General features: G+C 47.7%; 1 protein-coding gene across 1 annotated transcript; it reads right to left on the bottom strand.

The window, feature by feature from the left end:
* Positions 1-6,805: 6,805 nt before the first annotated feature.
* On the bottom strand, positions 6,806-21,696 carry LOC101942334 (E3 ubiquitin-protein ligase TRIM7-like). Its single transcript, XM_008167122.4, has 7 exons — positions 21,079-21,696; positions 19,826-19,921; positions 13,744-13,974; positions 11,712-11,734; positions 9,889-10,004; positions 9,517-9,591; positions 6,806-8,660 (listed from the first exon to the last, which is right to left on the bottom strand). Exons 1-7 carry the CDS (start codon positions 21,484-21,486, stop codon positions 7,765-7,767), a joined length of 1,845 nt encoding a protein of 614 aa, XP_008165344.2. The 5' UTR covers positions 21,487-21,696; the 3' UTR covers positions 6,806-7,764.
* Positions 21,697-23,152: the final 1,456 nt, after the last annotated feature.

Here is a 23,152-nt window from a genome sequence, read left to right as displayed (position 1 = left end):
GTCGGAACCTAGAAAAGCCCATTTAATAGTCCTCAGTGGGATATTTTACCCTATGTCTCAGGGTCGGAATCTGAGCTGGGATTTAAACCACAGGCCCAGAAGAAAGGGAAGATTTCCATAATCCATTGTTTGAAAAACCGAATCACTGTGAATGGCAGTGATTGTGTGAACCATACCAATGCAGCATCCATTGGGGTAAATAAACATGAACTTGTAATGTTCTATACATCACTCATCAAAGGGGGAGATTTGTCATTGGACGAGAGAAGCGATGACCTACGCTCAACGTGATGGCAGGAAAATTCAGTATCATCACTTTGCTTTGGTAAAACACTGTAAAGTTCTGCTTAATAGTCTTCAAATGTGGAGATAATTAATATTCCCCTTCCGCCAGGATCCTACAGACTGGGACATGAGAGGCTAAAGAAGTTCATTTACTCAGGTCCTATGAGATATTTTCCCCGGTGTCTCAGGGACACAGTCTGAGCTGGGAGTCCATCCCCAGCCAGAAGAAAGGGTGGATTCTCTCCCTGTTGAAAGGAGCCAGCGGGAACATGAAGATCAGGGCTTTCTTATCTGCATCAAAAAACAACACCCGCTCTTCTTCGTAGTTCAGAGAAACCCAGATCCTCCTGGGATTCCCAATCACAGAGGTGGGTCACTTTTGTGGAGGTGAGATCCTGGTACTGGCCCCCCACAGCTGTACAGCTCAGATCCCCTCATAGGGATTAAGGCAGATTTCTTTCTTCTTCCTCACCATCTCTCTAGTGACCCCCACAGCCTACCGGAGTCTGCCACCCTCTACCTCCACCTCCCAGTAATGTCTCCCTGAGGTGAAGGCCCTCGCAGCCCAGCACGCATTACCCAGCACTGAATCTCTCTGCACAGTTGGGCAGCCTCTGCCGTTTGTCTTCCCATCGTACAGTTTTCCGATTCTTAGGCCTTGGCTACACTCGCGGATTCACAGAGCTGGATCACGGAGCTAGTAGTTGAGGTTGAGAAGCCCTTTCTGTTTAATATCAGCTCTTCTAAGTGCTCTGAAATGCACATTACACAGATCTGTGAAACATAAGCTACTGGAAACTAGGAATTACACTTAAGGTACATGCCACCCACTTTGAGGGCTAGCCAGAATGTGCGGGGAGGAAGCTGGCTTGGAAGGGAGGGGCAGACCAGGTGCAACAGGACTGAGGCATGGTTGGGAACTGGGGGACCTGATTGCAGGGGGACGTGGGGGCCGGGGACCCAGCTCTCTATGCAGCTTGGGCAATGTAAGCAAGGAAACGAGGGGCCCTCTAGTAAGCTACTGCCTGTGATATGTGTACACAGCAACAGAGAGTGGGTACCGGAAAAGGAGGGTAAGCTGGAACTGATGGCAGTGAGGAAAGGGGGGGGAGGGGTGTATGTGGCAGGGGATGGTAGAGAAGCAGAGAGACACACCAGTCTTCTCTCATCTGCCTAAAGTTCCTGTAATCACATAGAATAAACCAGTCAAAGTTTTGGGACATAGGCCACGTCTGTGATCTCTCTCTCTGCCCCGCCAGCAGCTACACAACCCAGACATTTCTGAGCGTGACCATTATAAGCATTCCCACTGTAACACCATGTTCAGGAAGAGGGAGGGCTATTTAGAAATCACAGGGCATCCTTTACTTCTACTTCTACTACCACCTCAGCTGCAAACATACCGGCTAACTACAGCTGTCTGGGGGAAGACTCCTCCAAAAAATACCCCATTTCTCTTTATGTTCAAAGAACCAGGAAATTCACTGATTGCTGGAGTGCAGGCGGATCATTCCAGGTGGCTGCTGCCAACCCCAGGAGGGCAGAGTTAAGGTTGTGTGGGCATGTACCTTAACTCTATTTCCTGATTTTCAGAGGTTTAGGTTTTGCTGAAATCCACTTTCTGGAAGTGCACAAAATACCTCCAGGCAACCTTAACTCTGTGCCAATGGTGGGTTTTTATGTCAGTGACTGCCGACTTTAAGGCCCCTTCACACTGCCAGAGGGGTAAAGTTGAAAAGAGGCCTTAGTGCACATAAAGCTTGGGCCAGCTCCTTTGTTTCATGCAAGGGTTTCAAATGAACACTGTCACCAGCCCGTCACCTCCCGCGTTCATAGACGCATCTCCATTTCCCATCCTCAGTCCTTTCTCGGTGCCTATGAACTTCCTCAGAATCTCCTTCAGAATAATGTTTTGTCAAGAGCAAATACTGAGTCTCATTCTCAACTCAAGAGAAATCTCCATAGACTGCCGGACGGTCCCTTGTCCACATCTAGAGATAAACAGACTTTTCCTAATTAGCCAACATTTATTGTATCGTCATTACCCTTTACTGTAAATGTTATGCTAGTGAAAATTGCTGGACTGATCAGTTTGGAGATTAAATTCCCCTGTGTATCCCAGCCTGAGAGCAGGTACGGATCAAGCAACAGCGGTGTGAGCTGCCCCCATGATCCTCGCACAGACGGTATGTCTACACTGCAATGTAAGCCCAGGGTTCAAACTCCGGTGCAAATCCAACCCTCCACCCCTTCAGTCTACACACAAATTGTGTTAATCCAGGGCTCCCAGGACCCCACGGGGGTGGAGGGTACAAACCTGAGTCAAGCTGGGATCTAGGGTCCAAGCCCTATTTGCAGTGTAGACGCATCCCCACTGGACTCATGCTCTGGGAGATCACCAAAAGTATCCCACAGGCCAACTTTCTTTGTCCTCTGGACAGTCAAGTTTGGTGGACAGTCAAATTTTCCCACCTTGCACCATGACAAAGGGCTTAGAGCAGCCACATTTTGGGGGGTGCTAGGAAGTCTGGGAGATGGGTGTCTGGACTTGGGCCCACACAATGCAATGTAGATGCTGGAGCCCTAGGTTGGGTCCAGGGTTCAGCAATTCCTAACCTGGAGTTACAAAGGAGTGTAGATGTTCAAGCCTTAGGTTAACAAACCCAGGGTCTGCTGACTGGAGTTCTACTGACTCTGGGCTTATATTGCAATGTAGATATACCCAGAGAGAACAGCTCTAGGAATAGGAAGGGAGTTTAGTCCCAATGAGTAATTCACTTCTTGACCTCCATGACTTGATGGTCACAGCAACGGCGCTGAGCCACCACCAGCTTCGGGGGAGAGGGGGAGCGAGGGCAGAGAATGGGAGGGGCCGCAGCCTGGGTTAGGGAGGCTTAGCCTCCCCTGGCCTATTATACCCACCACTCATGCACATATTAGTCTGAAAAGGGAAGGATGTAGAGTGTTTCCTACTGTACCTTGTATTTCTGGGCAGCCTCCTCAACGAAACGTACCTTGTGAGATCCGTGCTCTGCCGATTGCCAGCACGCCACACACGACTTCCCCATCCTCTTCGCAGAACAGGTTGAGTTTCTCCTGGTGTCTCATGCACAGCTTCTCCTGTCCTTTCCTTTCCAGGCATTTGATGGTTTCGATGATATTCGCCAGCTCTCAGTTGGGCTGGAGAGTCCTTTTCTGGATCCAAGCTCGGCAGTTGGGGCAGCACAAAGGTTCGTAATCCCCCTTTCCGCCGGCTTTGCAGTAGTTAGTGATGCAGACTCGGCAGAAGTTGTGGCCACATTCTACATTCACCGGCTCTTCCATATAATCCAGGCAGATGGAGCATTTGGTTTCCTCTTGAATTTCCTGTGCAGGAATCACTGAGGTCATGTCTGCTTGGATCTCTGAGTTTGCCTTCTACTAGACACCAAAAATGATGGACTTAATAAAAACACTGATTTTATGGCTCATTACACCAATCTGTAACCCAATAATCTTCTTCTGTCCTGAGCTGGAGAGGGGTTAACTGCTCACTTCACCTTGAATGGTCTCTTGCAACATGTGTTAACTCCTTATCTGTTCCACCTTGTATTTAGCTACAAAACTCTGAGGTAGGGTGACTAGATGTCCCTATTTTATAGGGACAGTCCAGATTGTGGGATCTTTTCCTTATATAGGCTCCTATTACCCCCCACCCCGTCCCCATTTTTCACATTTGCTGTCTGGTCACCCTACTCTGAGGTTACATCTACACTACAACAAAAAACTTGCAGCACCAAGTCTCAGCTGATTCAGGGTTGCAGTGCTCAGGCTGTGTGGCTACTAAAGTGCAGACATTAAGGCTCAGGCTTGGGCTCTGAGACCCTCCTCTTTCCCAGGGGTTCTCAAAATCCAGGATCCGGGCCAAGCCTGGACATCTACACTGCAATTTCATAGCCCCACAGCCTGAGCCCCATAGTCAGCTGAGTGGGCCAGCCACGTGTCTTTTATTGCAGTGTACGCATATCTTGGGTAGCTTTTCCAGACCTGAAGAAGAGCCCTGTGTAAGCTCGAAGGCTTGTCTCTCCCGCCAACAGACGTTTGTCCAATAAGTGACATCACCTCAGCCACCGTGTGTAGCATAGATTCATCTGTCAGTAAGGATGCTTCCCGTGTATCTGTTATTCTTTGATACATTCGCATAATGGATTGAAGGAAACTGAATGAGCCAAAGGGAGGCAAGAAAAGGGAGAAAGGAAGTGAGAAAATACAGGGATATAGACCTAATTTGTGGAATTGATCAGCTTTTAGCTTGACCCTCTATTGTCTTCCACCCCAGGGGTTCAAAAGTTCTGGATCCCATGTTGCTGATTGAAACAAAGAATAATACAGAAGTCAACTATCCATCAACAGCCAGTCACTTTCCTGCTTGGGCCCCAGTTATCAGGTAGTTTTGCATGGTTACTGCCCATAGTTCTTCCATTAGCTCTGTGCAAATAAGTGTTAAATATCTAAAATAAATATCATTTTAAAAGCAGGGCATTTGTGGCCAGCTGCGGCTGAGAAACTCCTTGGCCAACTGACCCCCCCACACACACACACATTTGCACCAAAAACTCTTATTTCAGCCTGTGGTGAGATGTAGCAATTTTCAAGACAATCAGACAGCGCATGTGGAATTTAAAAAGCTGAAAATTCTGCTTTCACCAGAAAGCACATTGGTAATCATGGTGCAGTGCCCAACACTCACTCCTATGACATGGCAATATTTAATATTTCACTAAATAGCTAACAGTAAGATCCAAATTCTCAAACATACTGACATCTTAGAGGGTACCTCATTAATATAAAGGGAAGGGAATCAGCTCATAAAATAACCAGACTAAGGTGGTGAGGTCTAATAATAGCAACCCTCCCAGACCATGCTGCTGCTGGGGAGCTCCTGAGCCCATAAACTATGTTATAAGCCTTCCTGTCGTGTTTGTCAGTGCATAGGTGGGGGCTTTCCTGGAGAACATAACATAAGAACGGCCAGACTGGGTCAGACCAAAGGTCCATCTAGCCCAGTAGCCTGTCTTCCAACAGTGTCCAGTGCCAGGAGTCCCAGAGGGAATGAACAGAACAGGTAATCATCCAGTGATCCATCCCCTGTTGCTCATTACCAGCTTCTGGAAAACAAAGGGTAGGGACAACATCCCTGCCCATCCTAGCTAATAGTCATTGATGGCCCTGTCCTCCATGAACATATCTAGTTCTTTTTTGAACCCTGTTATAATCTTGGCCTTCACAACATCTTCTGGCAAGGAGTTCCACAGGTTGACTATGCGTTGTGTGAAGAAATACTTCCTTCTGTTTGTTTTAAACCTGCTGCCTATTAATTTCATTTTCCAATTCCATTATATCTTTTTTTGAGATGGGGCGACCACATCTGCACGCAGTACTCAAGATGTGGGCGTACCATGGATTTATATAGGGGCAATATGAAATTTTCTGTCTTATTAGCTATCCCTTTCTTAATGATTCCCAGTCAGTGCTGACAGCTGCTGCAGGCTGAAGCCGTGTAGCTAGCAACAGGGGAGTTGACAGGTGGAGGAGTTTGAAGGAGGTGCTGAGTGTATAAAGCTGCCTGTGATATTTGGGTGCCTAACTCCTATGTGATTTAGGCACCTAAGCACCTTGAGGATGCTGGAGCAGGAGCTCAGAGACAACCTGAGTGATTGCAGCAGGCTCCCAGCTAGTCCTGTGGTCACGATGGAGGAGATGGGAGAGCTTTAGAGGATGAAGGTATCTTGTGGGAGAGACCCCAGCCCCTCTCCTCTCTATCCCTGATGCAATTTGAGGGGAGAATCTCAACACATATTCCTCTCCCCTCCACATGCTCAGATTTAGGGCAAGGGAGACACATGCCCATAAAAGAGTAAGGCCCACAAGGTATTCAAGCACCTAACTCCCATTGAAACCAAAGGGAGTTAGGCACCTTTGAGGATCTGGGACTAACTCCTTTTTCCCCAGGGGTAGGAGCAAGTCATTTGGGGGCTGAAGGACCTAGTTTGGTTCCCTATTAATAATCATGATGTCTGTCCCGAGGCCTGTACACAGGGCCTTGACTATGCTCCATCGAGGCTTTGAGATTTGGATCTAGCAGGCTAAACAGAGCACAACATGGCAGGATACTTCCTAAACTACTACTTCTTCTTTCATACGGCTTGGGTAGGTAGCAACAACGACAAAGGTATATCTAAGTTTGATAGCCTGCACATTGCCGCAGCAGTGAACTGATGAATGTCCTTCAGGCCCCCAGGCAAAAGAACGAAGGGGACATTCAGCTATGACGTGCTCTATCGTTTGGGCCTGGTAACCAGTCGCATACAGGTGTTTGCCTCATTTTCCATCTAAAGAGGGTTTATCCACATCTCCCATTTCTAAACTGACAAAGGGGGACACTGTTTGTCTGGCTGCAGCTACCATTCCCTGTAACCCATCGTGAGGGCAAAGAACGTTTCAATGAAGAAAAAAGGCAAACAAACAAGAAGCAACTCTGTTTCTGATCACTTCTGAGTTTATTTCTGTATTTAATGCTACATGGCCCAGACAAGAGAGCCCTTTAGCATCCTCTAGAGACCCTGTTCTAAAAACTCTTTGGTCCCAGATTATGTGACTCATTTAAAAAAAAAAAAAAAGAGAGAGAGAATTTGCTAAAATAACCCTGCCTAATGTCCACCAAACCCTCTTTGTAGCTGCAGATTCTTAATTTCTAAAGGGCAGGAAATCCTGTAAAATACAAAACGGTGCTGTAAAGAAAGAGAAATGCTTCAAGTGGCAAGTCATTCATTGATGTTATTGTGTAGTATTGGAACTGTGTTAGCACGTGCCAGTACAAGTCTGGGCTCTGGGGCCCCTGGTGCTGTATTTCAAGACATCCCCTGCCCTGAAGAGTTCACAATCTGTGTAGATGACGAGAGAAAGCAGGCGGACACAAACAAAGTAGGACGGACTCAGGAATCAGCATGTTTAGCACAATAAGCAGCCACTGCACAGCCGCGGCCTGGCCCCTTGCCCCTAAAATAAACAGATTAATCTGTACAGTACAGAAACTTCAGCCCTATTCACAAAGTGACTGATACTCCAAAGCCTCCCGCTCCAAGGGGCTCTGCCCTCTCTGCTCCCCTCCAGTCAAACAGCTTCCCAGCCTGCCCAGCACCATTGACCATCCTTGTAACCCAAGGAGTGACTAGGGCAGCAGGGGACAGGCTAGTTCTTTAGCTGGAAGGTGAGGAACAGAATTCCAGCTCCTCCCTGGCTGGCCATCCCTAGCCACCAGGGCCCACACAGGCCTAGATCCCTCCGCAGCTCCCAGCTTCTCTCCAGGGACAGAGAAAGTGGCTCATTCTGGGCTCTCTCACTGGCAGAGTTTCTAGCAGGTGAAGGGGAGCAGAGCGGCTGGGGACTCAAGATCGTACCTGGGGGCACAGGGGCAGTGAAGAGCACGGCAGCTGGAAACTATTTACCTCTTTTCAGGAAGTCGGACAAGGAACAAACAACATTATCCCTTTTTGTGGGCTGGGGGGTGGCTGCCTGGGCCGAATGGGGCTGTGTTCCCCTTACAGGGTAGGTGGCACGGGCTGGATACTGGTGGATCGGCCTGCGGGGTTGACAAGTTGACAAGTGTGCCCTCGGTTTGATTTGTTGCATGACACTGAGCCAAGAGTTGCCTGAGACAGGGGTTGCGCGCTCTGCTGAGGCAGCAGCTAGGTTTAATTCAGTGCTGCTTACTCTTTCTGGAATGTGGAGAAACCCTGGGGGTGCAACGCGGACATGACTGTCACCTTTTTGAGGAAAATGATGGTTGGAGACGTGGCTTTGAAACCTCATTTCTGAAGGAGCCAGTCTGAGCCAGGACACCTTTCCCACCACCCAGAAGAAAGGGAGGACTCTCTCCCCAGTGAAAGAGGCCCTCAGATAGCAGAAGATGAGGGACTTGTGATCAGCATCGAAAAATGCCACCTGCCCCCCTTCATAGTCCAGAGAAACCCGGATCCTCTGGGGGACCCAGCTCAGAGACAGGGGGATTTCTTCAGGTGAGGTGAGTGCCCAGTACTCACCTCTGCGCAGAGCTATAGCGCAGATCCCTTCTTCAGGGCTATATTTGACCGGTCCCTTCCTCTTCACTGACTCTCTGGCTACCCCCACGGCCCAGCCTCCCCCTTCGCCCACCTCCAGCTCCCAGTAACATCTCCCCGAGGTGAATCCCTCACAGCCCAGCACGCAGAGAGAAGAATCAAATCTCTTGGGATTGTGGGGCAGATCCTGCCGGGCGTTTCCATATTTCACATGTTTCCAATCCTCAGACAGGACAAGTTTGGGATGAGCCGTGTCTGGATCCAGAGTCACATTCACTGGGGAGAGAGAGAGAGAATCAGAGCGTTAGGGGCAGAGCTCAGCCCTGGGGGAGGCTGGGACCATTTCTCACACTCCCCAGTAGCCCTGTCCTGGCTGGGGCCCTCCCTGATTTCCTGCCTGTCTCAGGTCCCAGGGAACTGCTCCTGCTGGGGGCTGAGCGGCCATTTCATGGCAGCTCCCTTCTGCCAGGCACTAGGAGGCACTGTAAGAACTGACTCTGCTTCTGCTCCTACCGGGGCTACTGCACCCCCATAGCTAGGACGGGAGTGGGGGCAAAGTTGAGTGAAAGAGGAAGCGTTTTCAGCTGTCCACTGGGGAAACCCTCTTGCTAGCCCAGAAGGAAGGGGAGAGGAGGGGGCAGCATGAGGAAATGGAAGTGACAATGGGTGGAAGGAGAGACCCACCGCCTATGGGGAAGGAAGACAGTGGGAACCCCATGGAAGGGCACGCAGCCCGTGGAACGGCGGGAAGTGTGGGAATATGGCATCAGAGTCCAGGAGGAAAAGACAAGAAAGCAATGGGACTGGAGGAGAGAGAATGATGGGAGTCATGCCCCAAGGAGACACTGGAGGATGATCAGGCCGGCCAGCCCCCGCCCCATCCCAAAAGAGGGTGGAGACATCACACCACTGACTCCCAGCCCATCTGTACATCACCCCTACTGTTTAGAGCCTCTCCATGGCCTCTCCACCCAGCTCCTTTCCTACAAGTCTCTGGAGGTGGGAAACTGCCATGAGGTGGAAAACTGGCTCTATTTGATCCCAGAATTTTCTTCTGCAAGTGAATCCAGATCCGCAAACCCGTCTCCTCTTTGGTTCTTCTCATTGTTACAATATCCCCAGGAAAACTTACCCTTTTCACCTACGTTTTCCATCTCCTTTGCCAAAAATTGACTCCCTTCCATCACCAGCCCAAATACCAGCGTGTCTAGAGAGAAGACAGGGGGAGAAGAGACGCGTTTTCATAGTGATGTGCTTTATTTCTGTGACACAAACACAGGGGAAGGGAGCTCAGATACCCAGAGAGAAACAAAGGAAGAGAGTGTGAATAATAAATTTCACTCTTATTGTTGTTGGTTCTCTATTGTATTTTCTCTTCCCTTGGCCCTTCCTGGGAATGTATAACCTATTCTTTTACTATTATTGAGTTGGGCTTGACATCAACACTGTTTATCCAGAACCCATGTCCTCCCACAGTGACATTTTGATTTGCTCTTCTTGATACCTTTGAATTCCCTCAGAATTTTCTCCAGATGGATCCTTTTCTGGGAGAAATCACTGATTCTCTTTTCCAGCTTGGAAGGACTCTCCACCACCGCCTGGGCCTTCCCTTTCTCACACCTAGAAAGAAACAGGCTTTGCTAAGGAATCGCAGTTTGCAGTGTAATTATTTCTTTTAGGCATGACTCCTTCGCATTCGTTATGTTCTGATCATCTTGGAAGTGAAAGCTGTGGAGTCGAGCAGCCTGCTGGATAACTTGCTCTACTTGGGGCAGGTAGGCCCAGATCCACAAAGTTACTTGGGGCAACAAAACCCCAGATTTTAGTGTCCACGTTCCGATTTTAGGTGCCACAATCCACCAGCCCCAGCTGCTGCCAAACCCCACAGGCACCTAAATTCGCTCAGCACCGACATTTTCGTAGGTGCCTATGTTCTTACTTCTCATCAGGTGCCCGGATGCCCAGGCCCCAGAGCGATCCACTAACTGGGGGAAGAGAGGCGTTCCTCTGCCTAAGCCTCCCATGGGGCCCAATTCGGTAATCGTGCTCAGACATCACCTCTGCTGGATCGGGTCCCTATTGGCTTAGGTGGCACGTGAGTCTTCCATTTGGGGAGGCTCACATGTGACCGCCGGAAGCTGTCTAGAAGTGGGGCGGGGGCCACTGATGGCTGGACCATGTCCCTGAGTCCCCGCCCCTATTTGGCCTCTTCACCCCGAGGTCCCGCCCTGGCTCTGCCATGGCCCCATCACTTTTTCCTGCCTTAGGCAAGCAACCCAGGGGGAGGGGGGGGGGAGGGAAGGGGCAGAGAGGAGCAAGCAGTGGGCAGGGAGAGGCCTCGGGGGAAGAGAGACACAGGGTGGTGGAAAGAGGCAGAGCGAGGGCAGGGCCATGGGGGAAGAGGCCGAGTGGGGGTGGGGTGGAGTGCAGGCAGGGCCACGGTCCAGGCACCAGTGGGGGACCCCTCCACACTTCTATGGAGCTTTGCTTCTGGTTCTCCAAAGGCAGTGGCTGGCCAGCGCGCCTCCGGATGCATGGCCGGCCTTTTGGGGGAGGCTCAGCCTTCCCTGGCCTCTTATACGCACCACCCATGCCTACTGGAGAACGTACACAAAATGGCTGTGGGGAGAAGAGACTCCTTCAGAACTTCTAGCCCAGTGATTACAGTAGTCACCAGGGATATTGGAAACCCCCAGTTCAAGAACTCCCTCCAACTGAGGGGGGGAAAGGGTTAGGCCCAGACTGTCAAACATATTTATGTGCCTATCTTCCACTGAAATTAATGGTAGTTAGGGGCCTAAATATCTTTGCGGTTCTGGGCCCCAGGAGTCTAAGTCTGGTGCTATTCAGGATCCTAAGGCACTTGGGCACTTTTGAAAACTGTATTGTCAATCTTTTGTTTTCAATTTTTTTTTCCAATTGGAAAAAAAAGCAAAATACTCTCGAAACCTAAGTAAATAAATGAAAATGGGTGAATTAAGGAAAATGAAACACTGCTTTTTGAAGCTTGTGGAATGACAATGACTTTGCCATGTTTGTATTTCTTTCCCCATGGTTTTTTTTTTAAATCATAAGAACATAAGAATAGCCATACAGGGTCAGACCAAAGGTCCATCTAGCCCAGTGTCCTGTCTTCTGACAGTGGCCAATGCCACGTGCTTCAGAGGGAATGAACAGAACAGGTAATCATCAAGTGATCCATCCCCTGTCTCCCAATCAACTCTACCCATCACGTTTTTAAGCAGGGAAGGTTAGTGGCTGGGAAGATGCATGTGCAAGCCCTTTCCAAGCATCGCGAAGGATCAGAGGGAGTGAGGAGCCAAGTACCTGCTCAAGATGCTTCTGATATCCTAGAAGGGGAGAGAGAGAGAGAAAAGGAGCTCAGTGTCAGAGTGACATGAATCAGAGCTAATAAATTATCTTGGTACCCATTTATTTTTTTATTTATCTCATAAGTAAACTAGAGCAACAGAGCCTAGACAAACCTACTCTAAGGTTCGTGCACAACTGGCTGAAAAACCGTACTCAGGGAGGAGTTATCAATGGTTCATAATCGAGCTGGAAGGGCATATCAAGTCGGGACCCACAGGGATCTCTCCTGGATCCAGTTCTATTCAATATCTTCATAAATTATTTGGACAATGGCAGAAAGAGTACACTTATAAAGTTTGTTGACGATATCAAGCTGGAAGGGGTTGCAAGTACTTTGGAGGACGGGATTAGAATTCAAAATGATCTGGACAAACTGAATTAAATAGGATGAAATTCAATAAGGACAAATGCAAAGTACTCTATTTAGGAAGGAACAATCTGTTGCACACATACAAAATTGGAAATGACTGCCCAGGAAGGAGTACTGCAGAAAGGGATCTGGGGGTCATAGTGGACCACAAGCTAAATATGAGTCAACGGTGTAACACTGTTGCAAAAAAAGCAAACATCATTCTGGGATGTATTAGCTGGAGTGTTGTAAGCGAGACATGAGAAGTAATTCTTCTGCTCAACTCCGTGCTGATTAGGCCCCTACTGGAGTACTGTGTCCAGTTCTGGACAACACACTTCAGGAAAGAGGTAGACAAATTGGAGAACGTCCAGAGAAGAGCAACAAAAACGATTAAAGGTCTAGAAAACATGACATATGAGGGAAGATTGAAAAAAATTGGGTTTGTTTAGTCTGCAGAACAGAAGACTGAGAGGGGACATGATAACCGTCTTCAAGTATGTAAAAGGTTGTTATGAAGAGAGTGGTGATAAATTGTTCTTAACCACCGAGGACAGGACAGGAAGCAATGGGCTTAAACTGCAGCATGGGAGGTTTAGGTTGGACATTAGGAAAAACTTCCTAACTGGCAGGGTGGTTAAGCTCTGAAACAAATTACCTAGGTTGTGGAATTTCCATCATTGGAGGTTTTTAAGGAAGTTTAGACTAACACCTGTCAGGGATGGCCTAGATAATACTTGGCCCTGCCTCCACGCAGGGGACAAGACTACATGACCTCTCGAGGTCCCTTCCAGTTCTACTTTCTATGATTCTATTTAACAGTGTCATCTCAGGGATATCCTCTGTAGCTAACTGCTTAGTTAACTGCATTTCCCTGTCACAATCACTTTGGAACACAAATATGTGTAACAGTAATTAATAATTATTATCCTCATGCCCAGATCTGTGTTTGAATGAAGTAGCCACACAGGACTGGGTATCTGGCTACACACCATGCCAATGCTGCTCAGTTGGTGTTGCAGTGGTTAGGATATCTGCCTTCTAAGCCCTTCTCCTGGGTTCTTTACCCAGCCAGCAGAAGGCAATGATGTCTGTAAGAGAGGACATTTGGCCTTGTGGCAAAGCACTCGACTGAGGTGCAGGAAATCTCCATTCAGCTCTTGGGTACAGACACAGCTGCACTCGCAAGGGACGGCTACACTGCAATCCGAGGTGCGACTGCAGCATGTGGAGACGTGATCGAGCTAGCTCCAATCAAAATAACTGCTGCAGCAGCACGGATTATACACCCAGCCAGGACCCTGGGTATGTACTTGAGCAGTGAGTCCATGGTTCCACCTGCACTGCCCTGGTTTCACAGCGATTGTTATTGGAGCTAGCTAGATCAAAGCTGCCCCAGGCATGTCTACATGAGCTTCAGTCACACCCCTGCTTGCAGCACAGACATACCCTTAATCTCTCTGGGTCTCAGTTCCCTACTCACAGGAGGAGGAAAATTCATTAATAGCAACATTGAGAAATTGTTTAAAAAATACACACCATGAGTTCTATACTGAGGTTTCAATTTTGCATTCCATGACTCGTGAGTTTTATCCTGTACCCCTTCCCCAAATGCCTCGCAAGAGTCAGGGTTCTCACCTGCAAGAATTCACTCGTGGGCTGCTGGCACTTCCCCTCCATCTCACTGATCAGCTCATTGAGACGGGAAATTTCCACTGAGAGTTTGGTGACATTTTCATTCTGCATCTTCACAATCTCCTTGTCCAGGCCTCCCAACTGAGCCAGCAGGAGTCGCTCTTGTTCCTCCAGGAGCTGGCGCAATTGCCGAATTTCAGACATGATTTTCCGTCTCTCAGCATCTGTCTTCTCCTGTAACGGACAGACACAAATAAGGAAAAGGTAGGGCAGGGGACATGTCATGGGATACCTTGCACCAGATGTAAATTAACTAGGGCTGTCAAACGATTCAAAAAAATAATTGCAAGATTAAAAAAATTAATCGCAGTTTTAAACAATAATAAAATACCAATTTAAATCTATTATAAATATTTTTGGATGTTTATTTCAATTACCACGCAGAATAAAAAGTGTACAGGGCTCACTTTACATTGTTCTTTTTTATTACAAATATTTGCACTGTTAAAAAAAAGATAAACAAAAGATAGTGCAATCTAGAAGTCAAAGCATGAAGGGGCATACGAACGTTTAGCATATCTGACACATAAATACCTTGCAACGCTGGCTACAAAATAAGAAGCAAGCGGCATTATCTCCCGTAAAGATAAACCAATTTGTTTGTCTTAGCGATTGGTTGAACAAGAAGTAGGACTGAGTAGACTTGTAGGCTCTAAAGTTTTACATTGTTTTATATTTGAGTGCAGTTATGTAAAAAAAAATTCTACATTTGTAAGTTGAGCTTTCATGATAAAGAGATTGCACTACAGTGTTTGTATAAGGTGAACTGAAACACTATTTCTTTATCTTTTTTAGAGTGCAAATATTTGTAATGAAAAATTATAATATAAAGTGAGCACTGTACACTTTGTATTCTGCATTGTAATTGAAATCAATATATTTGAAAATGTAGGAAACATCCAAAAAATATTTATACTACTTTTAAATTGGTATTATTGCTATTATTGTTTAACAGTGCGATTAAAAATGCGATTAATTGTGATTAATTTTTTTAATCGAGGTAACTCAAAACAAATTAATCGCTTGAGTTAAGTGTGATTAATTAACAGCCCTAAAATTAACATATTTCCATTGACCCCTATGGCCAGGTGTGCACATTCAGGAGAATTTCATTGCCACTTGTGAAATGTCAACAGGGCCTTTTGACAGAAACTCCCCCCACGCCATTAGATCAGTGTTTTCCCCTAAAGCTTCCTGCTTTGTTCATAATGTCTCTTAACGTTGTCTTGGCCCTAATTTGTCTTTCTGCTGCCTCTTCATGTATCATCTGATCAATGGGCTCCAACAGTCCAGATTCTTCCAAGAGCAGGTTTCAGAGCTACACGGGCAGCAGCTTATTGGGACAGATCGAAACAAACAATTTAGGAGAATCACGATGCTCATGCAGAGACGAAAGAGAGACACACACCAGACATGCCAAACCTGCGGAAAAAAATACAGACACTGGGCTTATTTTAGGCTTAATTGTCTTGTGAGTTGCTTGTTGGCTAGTTTTTGGCTTGTAGCTTGTTGCTTGTTTGACTTGTTGCTTGTTGTATCTTGTTGCTTCTGTTTTTTGATCATAGACTCATAGACTCATAGACTCATAGACTTTAAGGTCAGAAGGGACCATTATGATCATCTGGTCTGACCCCCTGCATGATGCAGGCCACAAAGCCGTCCCTACCCTTTCCCTTGACTCTGCTGTTGAAGTCCCCAAATCCTGTGGCTTAGTGACTTCAATTGGCAGAGAACCCTCCTGCTAGCGATCCCTGCCCCATGCTGCGGAGGAAGGCGAAAAACCTCCAGGGCCTCTGCCAATCTACCCTGGAGGAAAATTCCTTCCCGACCCCAAATATGGCGATCAGTAAAACCCTGAGCATGTAGGCAAGAGTCTCCAGCCTGACCCTCATTGGCCATTATGCTATTTACCTACCAAGGCACGGTATTCATTTGGCTAAAATCATGTTTTTCCATTAAACCATTCCCTCCATAAACTTATCTAACTTAATCTTGAAACCAGACAGGTCCTTCGCCCCCACCGTTTCCCTCGGAAGGCTGTTCCAATATTTCACCCCTCTGACCGTCAGAAACCTTCGTCTTATTTCAAGCCTAAACTTCCCCACAGCCAGTTTATATCCATTCGTTCTCGTGTCCACATTAGTACTAAGCTGGAACAGTTCCTCTCCCTCCCTGGTATTTATCCCTCTGATATATTTAAAGAGAGCAATCATATCCCCCCTCAGCCTTCGTTTGGACAGACTAAACAACCCGAGCTCCTCTAGTCTCCTTTCATACGACAGGTTTTCCATTCCTCTGATCATTCTAGTGGCCCTTCTCTGTACCTGTTGAGTTTGAGTTCATCTTTTTTAAACATGGGAGACCAGAACTGCACACAGTACTCCAAATGTGGCCTCACCAGCGCCTTATACAACGGAAGCAGCACCTCCTTGTTCCTACTAGATATTCCTCGCCTAATGCAACCCAAGACCGCATTGGCTTTTTTCACCGCCACGTCACATTGTCGACTCATAGTCATCCTACGGTCTACCAAGACCCCGAGGTCTTTCTCCTCCTCTGTCACTTCTAACCGATGCGTCCCCAGCTTGTAACTAAAATTGCTGTTAGTCATCCCTAAATGCATCACCTTACACTTTTCACTATTAAATTTCATCCTATTTCTGATACTCCAATTCACAAGCTCATTCAAGTCTCCCTGCAGAATATCCCTATCCTCCTCCGAATTGGCAACGCCTCCCAGCTTTGTGTCATCCGCAAATTTTATCAGCCCACTCCTACAGTCGGTTCCGAGGTCAGTAATAAATAGATTAAATAAAATGGGTCCCAAAACCGAACCTTGAGGAACTCCACTGGTGACCTCCCTCCAACCTGACAGTTCACCCTTCAACACGACCCTCTGCATTCTCCCCATTAACCAATTCCTTATCCACCTCTGGATTTTCATATCGATCCCCATCTTTTCCAGTTTAACCAATAATTCCTCATGCGGTACAGTATCAAACGCTTTACTGAAATCAAGGTATATTAGGTCCACCGCATTTCCCTTATCTAATAAGTCTGTTACTTTCTCGAAGAAGGAGATCAGATTGGTTTGGCATGATCTGCCCTTCGTAAACCCATGTTGTAATTTGTCGCAATTGCCCTTGACCTCAAGGTCCTCAACTACTTTCTCTTTCAGAATTTTCTCCAGCACCTTGCACACTACAGATGTTAAACTAACAGGCCTGTAGTTACCCGGGTCACTTTTTTTCCCTTTCTTGAAAATAGGAACCACATTAGCTATTCTCCAGTCTAACGGAACCACCCCCGAGTTTACAGATTCATTAAAAATTTTCGCTAAGGGGCCTGCTATTTCCCACGCCAATTCCTTCAATATTCTTGGATGAAGATCGTCCGGTCCACCCGACTTAGCCCCATTAAGGTGTTCAAGTTTGGTTTCTACCTCGGATACGGTAATCTCCCCTCCTGTATCCCCCTCTGTCACTCTGCTAGTATTCCTAATCCCTTCATTGGTCTCATTAAACACCGACGCAAAATATTCGTTGAGATATTGTGCCATGCCTAGATTATCCTTGATCTCCTCTCCGGCTATAGTCTTCAGCGGTCCCACTTCTTCTTTCTTTGCTTTCTTCCTATTTATATGGCTGTAGAATCTCTTACTATTGCTTTTAATTCCCCTCGCGAGGTCCAACTCTACACGGCTTTTGGCCTTTCTCACTCTATCTCTTCATTCTCTGACCTCACTAAGGTAAGTTTCCTTACTGATCCCTCCCCTCTTCCACTCTTTGTACGCTTTCTGTTTTTTCCTAATCGCCCCTTTGAGACGGTCGCTCATCCAGCTCGGTCTAAATCTCTTGCTTACTAACCTTTTTCCCTTTTTTGGGATACAGGCCTCCGACAGCTCATGCAACCTTAACTTAAAGTAATCCCAGGCCTCATCTGCCTTTAGATCCATTAATACGTTTGCCCAATCCACTTCCCTTACCAGTCCTCTTAGTTTGTTAAAATTAGCCTTTTTAAAATTATAAACCCTAGTCTTTGATTTAATTCTGTTACTCCTTCCATTTAGTTTAAACCGAATTAGCTCATGATCACTGGAGCCCAAGTTGTCCCCTACAACCACTTCCTCAACGAGGTCCTCACTACTCACCAAAACCAAATCCAAAATGGCCTCCCCCCTCGTCGGTTCAGCTACCACTTGATGAAGGAATTGATCAGCAAGCACATCTAGGAACATCTGAGCCCTATTATTGCTACTAGCGTTTGTTCCCCAATCTATATCCGGGAAGTTAAAATCCCCCATAATTACACAGTTCCTATTAGTATTTACTTCCCTAAATCAATTCTTGGCAAGCAGGGGCAAGGAGCAAGCAGGGGCAAGGGGAAGAGAGAGTCAGGGGTGCACAGCAGGCCCATCACAGTCCCAGACTGCACACCGGGGGGATCTAGTCACATAGAGTGTTGGGGTTCTTAGGGATTGGCTTGTTTTTGGCCTTGTTTTGAAATGGGATTAGCTTGATTTTTGACTTATTGTGAAAGTCGGGGTGCTTATTTACCACGTGAAAGTGGGCAACTGTGACATACACACAGCTGCAAACATGCATGCAAAGAGAAAGAGAGGAACAGAGCAGCTGTGCAAACCCAAGAGACACACCCTGGAACAGGGCCACTTGCCCCATGAGCTGAAGAGTGTGGGGCTATGCCAGAGGTCCCCAAACTGTGGGGCGTTCCCCCCAGGGGGGCATGGAGAAGCCTTCAGGGGGTGCAGCGGGGCCTTTTCCAGCCCCCATGGGAGCCAGAGAGGGAGCGCCACCCAGCCCCTCCCTGCCCCCAGCTCTGCTCCAGTCCCACCTGCAGCAGCAGCCCCAGCTCACAGCCCCACACCTGGCCCTGCCCCCAGCCTCAGCGCAGCTCTGCTTCCAGCCCCACCCCCAGGTCCTGGCTGCAGCTCCAGCCCCAGCTGTGGCCCCGGCCTCCGCCCCCTTACCCCATCCGCATCCTCTCTCCCCCCACACCCAGAGCCACGGCCCCACTCCCGGCAGGGGCAGGCATGGACAAGGATAAGGGGGTTGCAACACTCAAAAGTTTGGGGACCACTGGGCTAAGCTAATCCAGATTTTGGAAGAAGCCCCACCTGAGGGGAATCAGGCAATTGCCGACAAAGAACAGATAGAGGTGGCTGTGCTCAGGGAATGGCTAGTGCAAAGAGGAAGGCCATGTCTACATGTACAGCCCTCTATGCTCTCCTGTCAGCATAAGAAAAGCAGTCCGGCGAGCAGCATAAGCTATGTCGGCGGGAGAAGCGCTGTGAACATGTCGGTGTAACTGACATCGCTCAGGGGGGTGGAACATTCACCCCCCTGAGCGACAGAAGTTTTGCTGACCTAGGTGGCAGTGTAGACATAGCTGCAGAGGAAGGCTCTGGCAGGACCATGACACCAGGAAGCTAGGAGGGTAAAGCCCAGTGAGCAGGGCACTGAGAAACCCTGACTGTGTTTGGGAGTGGGTGTCAGAGCTCCAGTGAGGGGGATGTCTGGGAGATCAGACCAGAATGGAAGAAGAGCCCTGGGGGGGTGAGAGAAAGTGCCCGAGCTAAATATCTTCCATAGTTGGTCAGGATATTAGACAGACACGGTAGGTGAGGTGACACCTTTGAGTGGACCAGCTTCTCAAAAGCTTGTATGTTGCACCAACAGAAGTTGGCCCAATAAAAGATATTACCTCATCCACTTTCTCTCTCTCTCTAGAGCTAAGTATGGACTTTTTCTTTGTGTTGTCCTAATGGACTTTAGTTTGGGACTCTGGCTTGTTGTAAACTGGTTCTGGTATGAAACTAGGGGTACCATTTACCAGAGAAAGCCTCTGTGAGTTCTTAAAGGACCCTGAAGAGAGGGAAAAATGGAGAGGGGGGCTTCAGAGACACCCCTAGTCAGTATGCAGTAGTCGTATTATTCCACCCTTCCACCCCACCCCACCACACAGTATCCCACCACCTCTTATCTACAGAGTCATAACAGGCACCTACCAGGTATTCCTGGCTTTTCCCCTCCTCGGCCTGTCTGTATTTGAGGAGTTTTTCTCTCTCATCCTTCAGGGTCTGCAGTTGTGTCCAGATTTGTTCCTGAGCAAAGAAACATGGTTTGTGATCTGTTCTGCTGGGAGGGGCATTCTGGGTGTCTTCTTCACAGAAAATAATTTAAATAAACAAAACCTATAGATCCGATTCAGACTTTAGAAAGAATTTACACAGTGTATTCAACTTTACAGGAGTTGCTGGTGCTGTTTGGAGGAAAACTCACTTCTTAGAGCTTTTGAACGTAACCAGATTTGCATCTCACAATTTACTGGATTGTTTTACTGGTTAGCAATATTATAACCCTGGTCTGGATAATCCATGTAACCCAGAGGCTCTGAATAGTCCGCTGTGCTGGTTTATGATTGGCCAGGATGTTTTGGAAGGAAGAATTGGGTTATTACTCTTTGGAGCCTGAAATGACTGGCACAGACAGAGGCAGAATAAATTCCTCTCTGGTTGGGCTGTTTTTCTTTTTCCAGTGAGAAGCTACCAGCAGATGAGAGATTAATTCTTCATTTCCTTGGGTTGACTGAAATACTTCCCTGATAGTTGTATTTTCTAATGGACAACCTACCCCAAATTCTCAATTACTGAGGGACCATCTTCACTCATTGATATATTTGCTTTCAACAACCCACTCTCTGAATATCTTTTCATGAGTGATGTATCCAAATACTTGGATGCTAATATCTAAACTGTATTGTTAATTTTATTCACCAACATTTGGGTTATTGCGGATTATGTGCTATCTGTATCTTATGACTTTTAAAACCAACTCTGTATTTGTGGATAATCTAAGCACTATACCCAGATGAACAGACACGCTTTTCTTAACCTGTGTACTATGTATTTTTTTAACATCAGCTTTAATACATTTTTAAATCTGTCCTGTTCCCACAGAACCTGGTTACAAAGAGAGCTGTTAAACAGGCAAAAGGCAGCATGACTTAGGTCTAATTCACAGACCCTAGGTGACCAGATGTCCCTATTTTATAGGGACTGTCCTGATAGTAGGGGCCTTGTCTTACATAGGACTCTATTCCCCCCCCCGCTTTTTCACACTTGCCATGTGGTCACCCTAACAGACCCCGTACACCAAAAATAAATCCTTTAAAGTAAAGAACACAGATTAGTAATTCCAAGGTCAGATTTTATCCAATTCCTGCCATCTGGGTTTGGGATCGTTGATGGTGTTTTCCTACCTTGTACTCCTGGGCAGCCTCCTCGATGGGAATCACAGGGTGGTCTCGGTGAGCCTTGGATCGGTCACACACCACGCAGATGGGGCTCTGATCCTTCTCACAGAACAGTTTCAGAGGCTCCTGGTGCCTCTCACACACTCGCTCCCCCTCTGGCTCTTTCCCCGCTTGTAACTTCAACTGTTTCACTAGCTCCACCATGTTCGCCAGCTCCCTGTTGGGCCTGAAGTTTCTCCGCTGGGCGGTTGCTCTGCACTGGGGGCAGGAGAAGTTGGGCTCCGACTGCCCCCAGCACTGGTTGATGCAGGCCCGGCAGAAGTTGTGCCCGCAGTGGATAGACACCGGGGCTTTGAAATACTCCAGACAGATGGAACAAGTGGCTTCATCCTGGAGTTTTTGCACAGCGGCCATCGCTCCCTGCACTGCAAATGTGTGGGACCAGGTTAGTTTCACTTCTCTGGTACAGCCCAGCTGCAGGTTTCATTTCCTGGATCCGTCTCATTGGCTCAGCTATCTGAGAATCCCAGCCCCTGAGGGCTCTGCTCTGGTAACCCTGGCTGTGCTGGGAGCTGTGTGATTGTGCTGGTGGACAGCCCCGTTCAGTCCTAGAGAGGAGAATACATCTCTCTGGTATTTTAGCCCAGTGGTTCTCAGTCAGGGGTGTGTACCAGGGGGTACATCAACTCCTCTAGATATTTGCCTAGTTTTACAACAGGCTACATTAAAAGCACTAGCAAAGTCAGTGCAAACAGAAATTTCAAATAGTGACATGTTTATACTGCTCTATAGACTATACACGGCAATGTAAGTACAATATTTTATATCCCAATTGATTTAGTTTATAATTATATAGTAAAAAGGAGAAAATGTCAGCACTTTTTCAGTAACAGTGTGGCTGTGACACTTTTGTGTTTTTACATCTGATTTTGTATGTTTTTAAGTGGTACGCTTGGAGGTAGGCAGGACAAACCAGACTCTTGAAAAGGGTACAGTAGTCTGGAAAGGTTGAGAGCCATTGCTCTAGGGGGGTTGGTGAAACTGCACCTGGAAGAGGAAATGCAGTTGCCTTGGGGAAGCAGGTCCTGGCTGGAGATGCTAGCTACAGGACCTGGAAGGGGATACAGCGTTCCAGCCACTGCATCTTACTGTAATGGGAGAAATACATTTGAAGCTGAACCGGAGACAGGGTTGCAATGTAAACTCCACTGAAATGGAGAGTTCTCTCTGCCCCCGTCAGACCTCTGCACCCCTCCCTCCAGCTCCTAGGACTTCCTCATGGAAGTGGTCACACCTAAGGAATTGAAGAATGGATCTCTCATCCGCTAGGAGCTGCTCGGTTGCTGGCAGCCTCTCACTAGAAAAAGAAAAACAGCCCAACCAGAGAGGAATGGCATAAGAATCAACCTCTGCATTTTATATCTTCGTTCCACCCGTTGCCCAATCTCCTCATGAGAGTCTACCCCGCCTTCTCCTGTTGGAATGACACCAGCAAAAGGCTCTTTAGCATGTTTCATCCCTGGGACATGACTCCCTCCGCTGAAATCACAGCGGCATTAATGTCAGGATTTTGCAACCTTCTTCGTTCACGCGGGAGGAGGGGGGAGAGATGGCGGGGGGAGAATCCGTGACTCCCCAACAGAGTGCAGCCAGAAATGGCCTGCTGCAAAATTCTCCATGTGCAACCCCACTTCCTGCCACGTGACCGTAAAGGACCAAAATGTTTTCCCAAAATGCACTACGAGGTAGAGTGGCCAGGTGTCTGGTTTTCGACCGGAAAGTCCAGCCAAAAAGTGGACCTGTGTCCGGTCAGATCTACTGACTGGACACCTCAAGTCCAGTTACTGCAGGCAGGGGAGGTGCTGAGTCATCACCCACACCAGCCCCTACTCAGCGGAAGCTGCCTCCTACCTGCATCAGGCGGCTGCAGGGGAATCCCTCCCGACCCACTCAGGGAGGGGGAAAAGGGGAAGAGCAGTGAGCAAGGAGGGGACAGGGAAAGAGGAGTGAACAGGTGATGTGGCCTCAGGAGGAAGGAGCGGGGCAGGGGCGAAGCTGTGGGGGAAGAGGCAGGGCAGGG

This window comes from Chrysemys picta, chromosome 12 (assembly GCF_011386835.1).
Source record: "Chrysemys picta bellii isolate R12L10 chromosome 12, ASM1138683v2, whole genome shotgun sequence".
In the NCBI taxonomy this organism is placed as follows: domain Eukaryota; kingdom Metazoa; phylum Chordata; order Testudines; family Emydidae; genus Chrysemys; species Chrysemys picta.
Note: the sequence above shows the minus strand (reverse complement) of the source record. Positions and strands in the feature narration are given on the sequence as shown.

Bases quoted from the DNA above. Each gene is read 5' to 3' on its own strand.
- LOC101942334 (XM_008167122.4), bottom strand. From the start codon at position 21,486: ATGGCCGCTGTGCAAAAACTCCAGGATGAAGCCACTTGTTCCATCTGT. The intron at 13,975-19,825 runs GTAGGTGCCTGT...TGTCCGTTACAG, and splicing joins GGAAAAGCCAGGAATACCTG to GAGAAGACAGATGCTGAGAG. The intron at 8,661-9,516 runs GTAAGTTTTCCT...CTCTCTCCCCAG, and splicing joins GGAAAACGTAGGTGAAAAGG to TGAATGTGACTCTGGATCCA.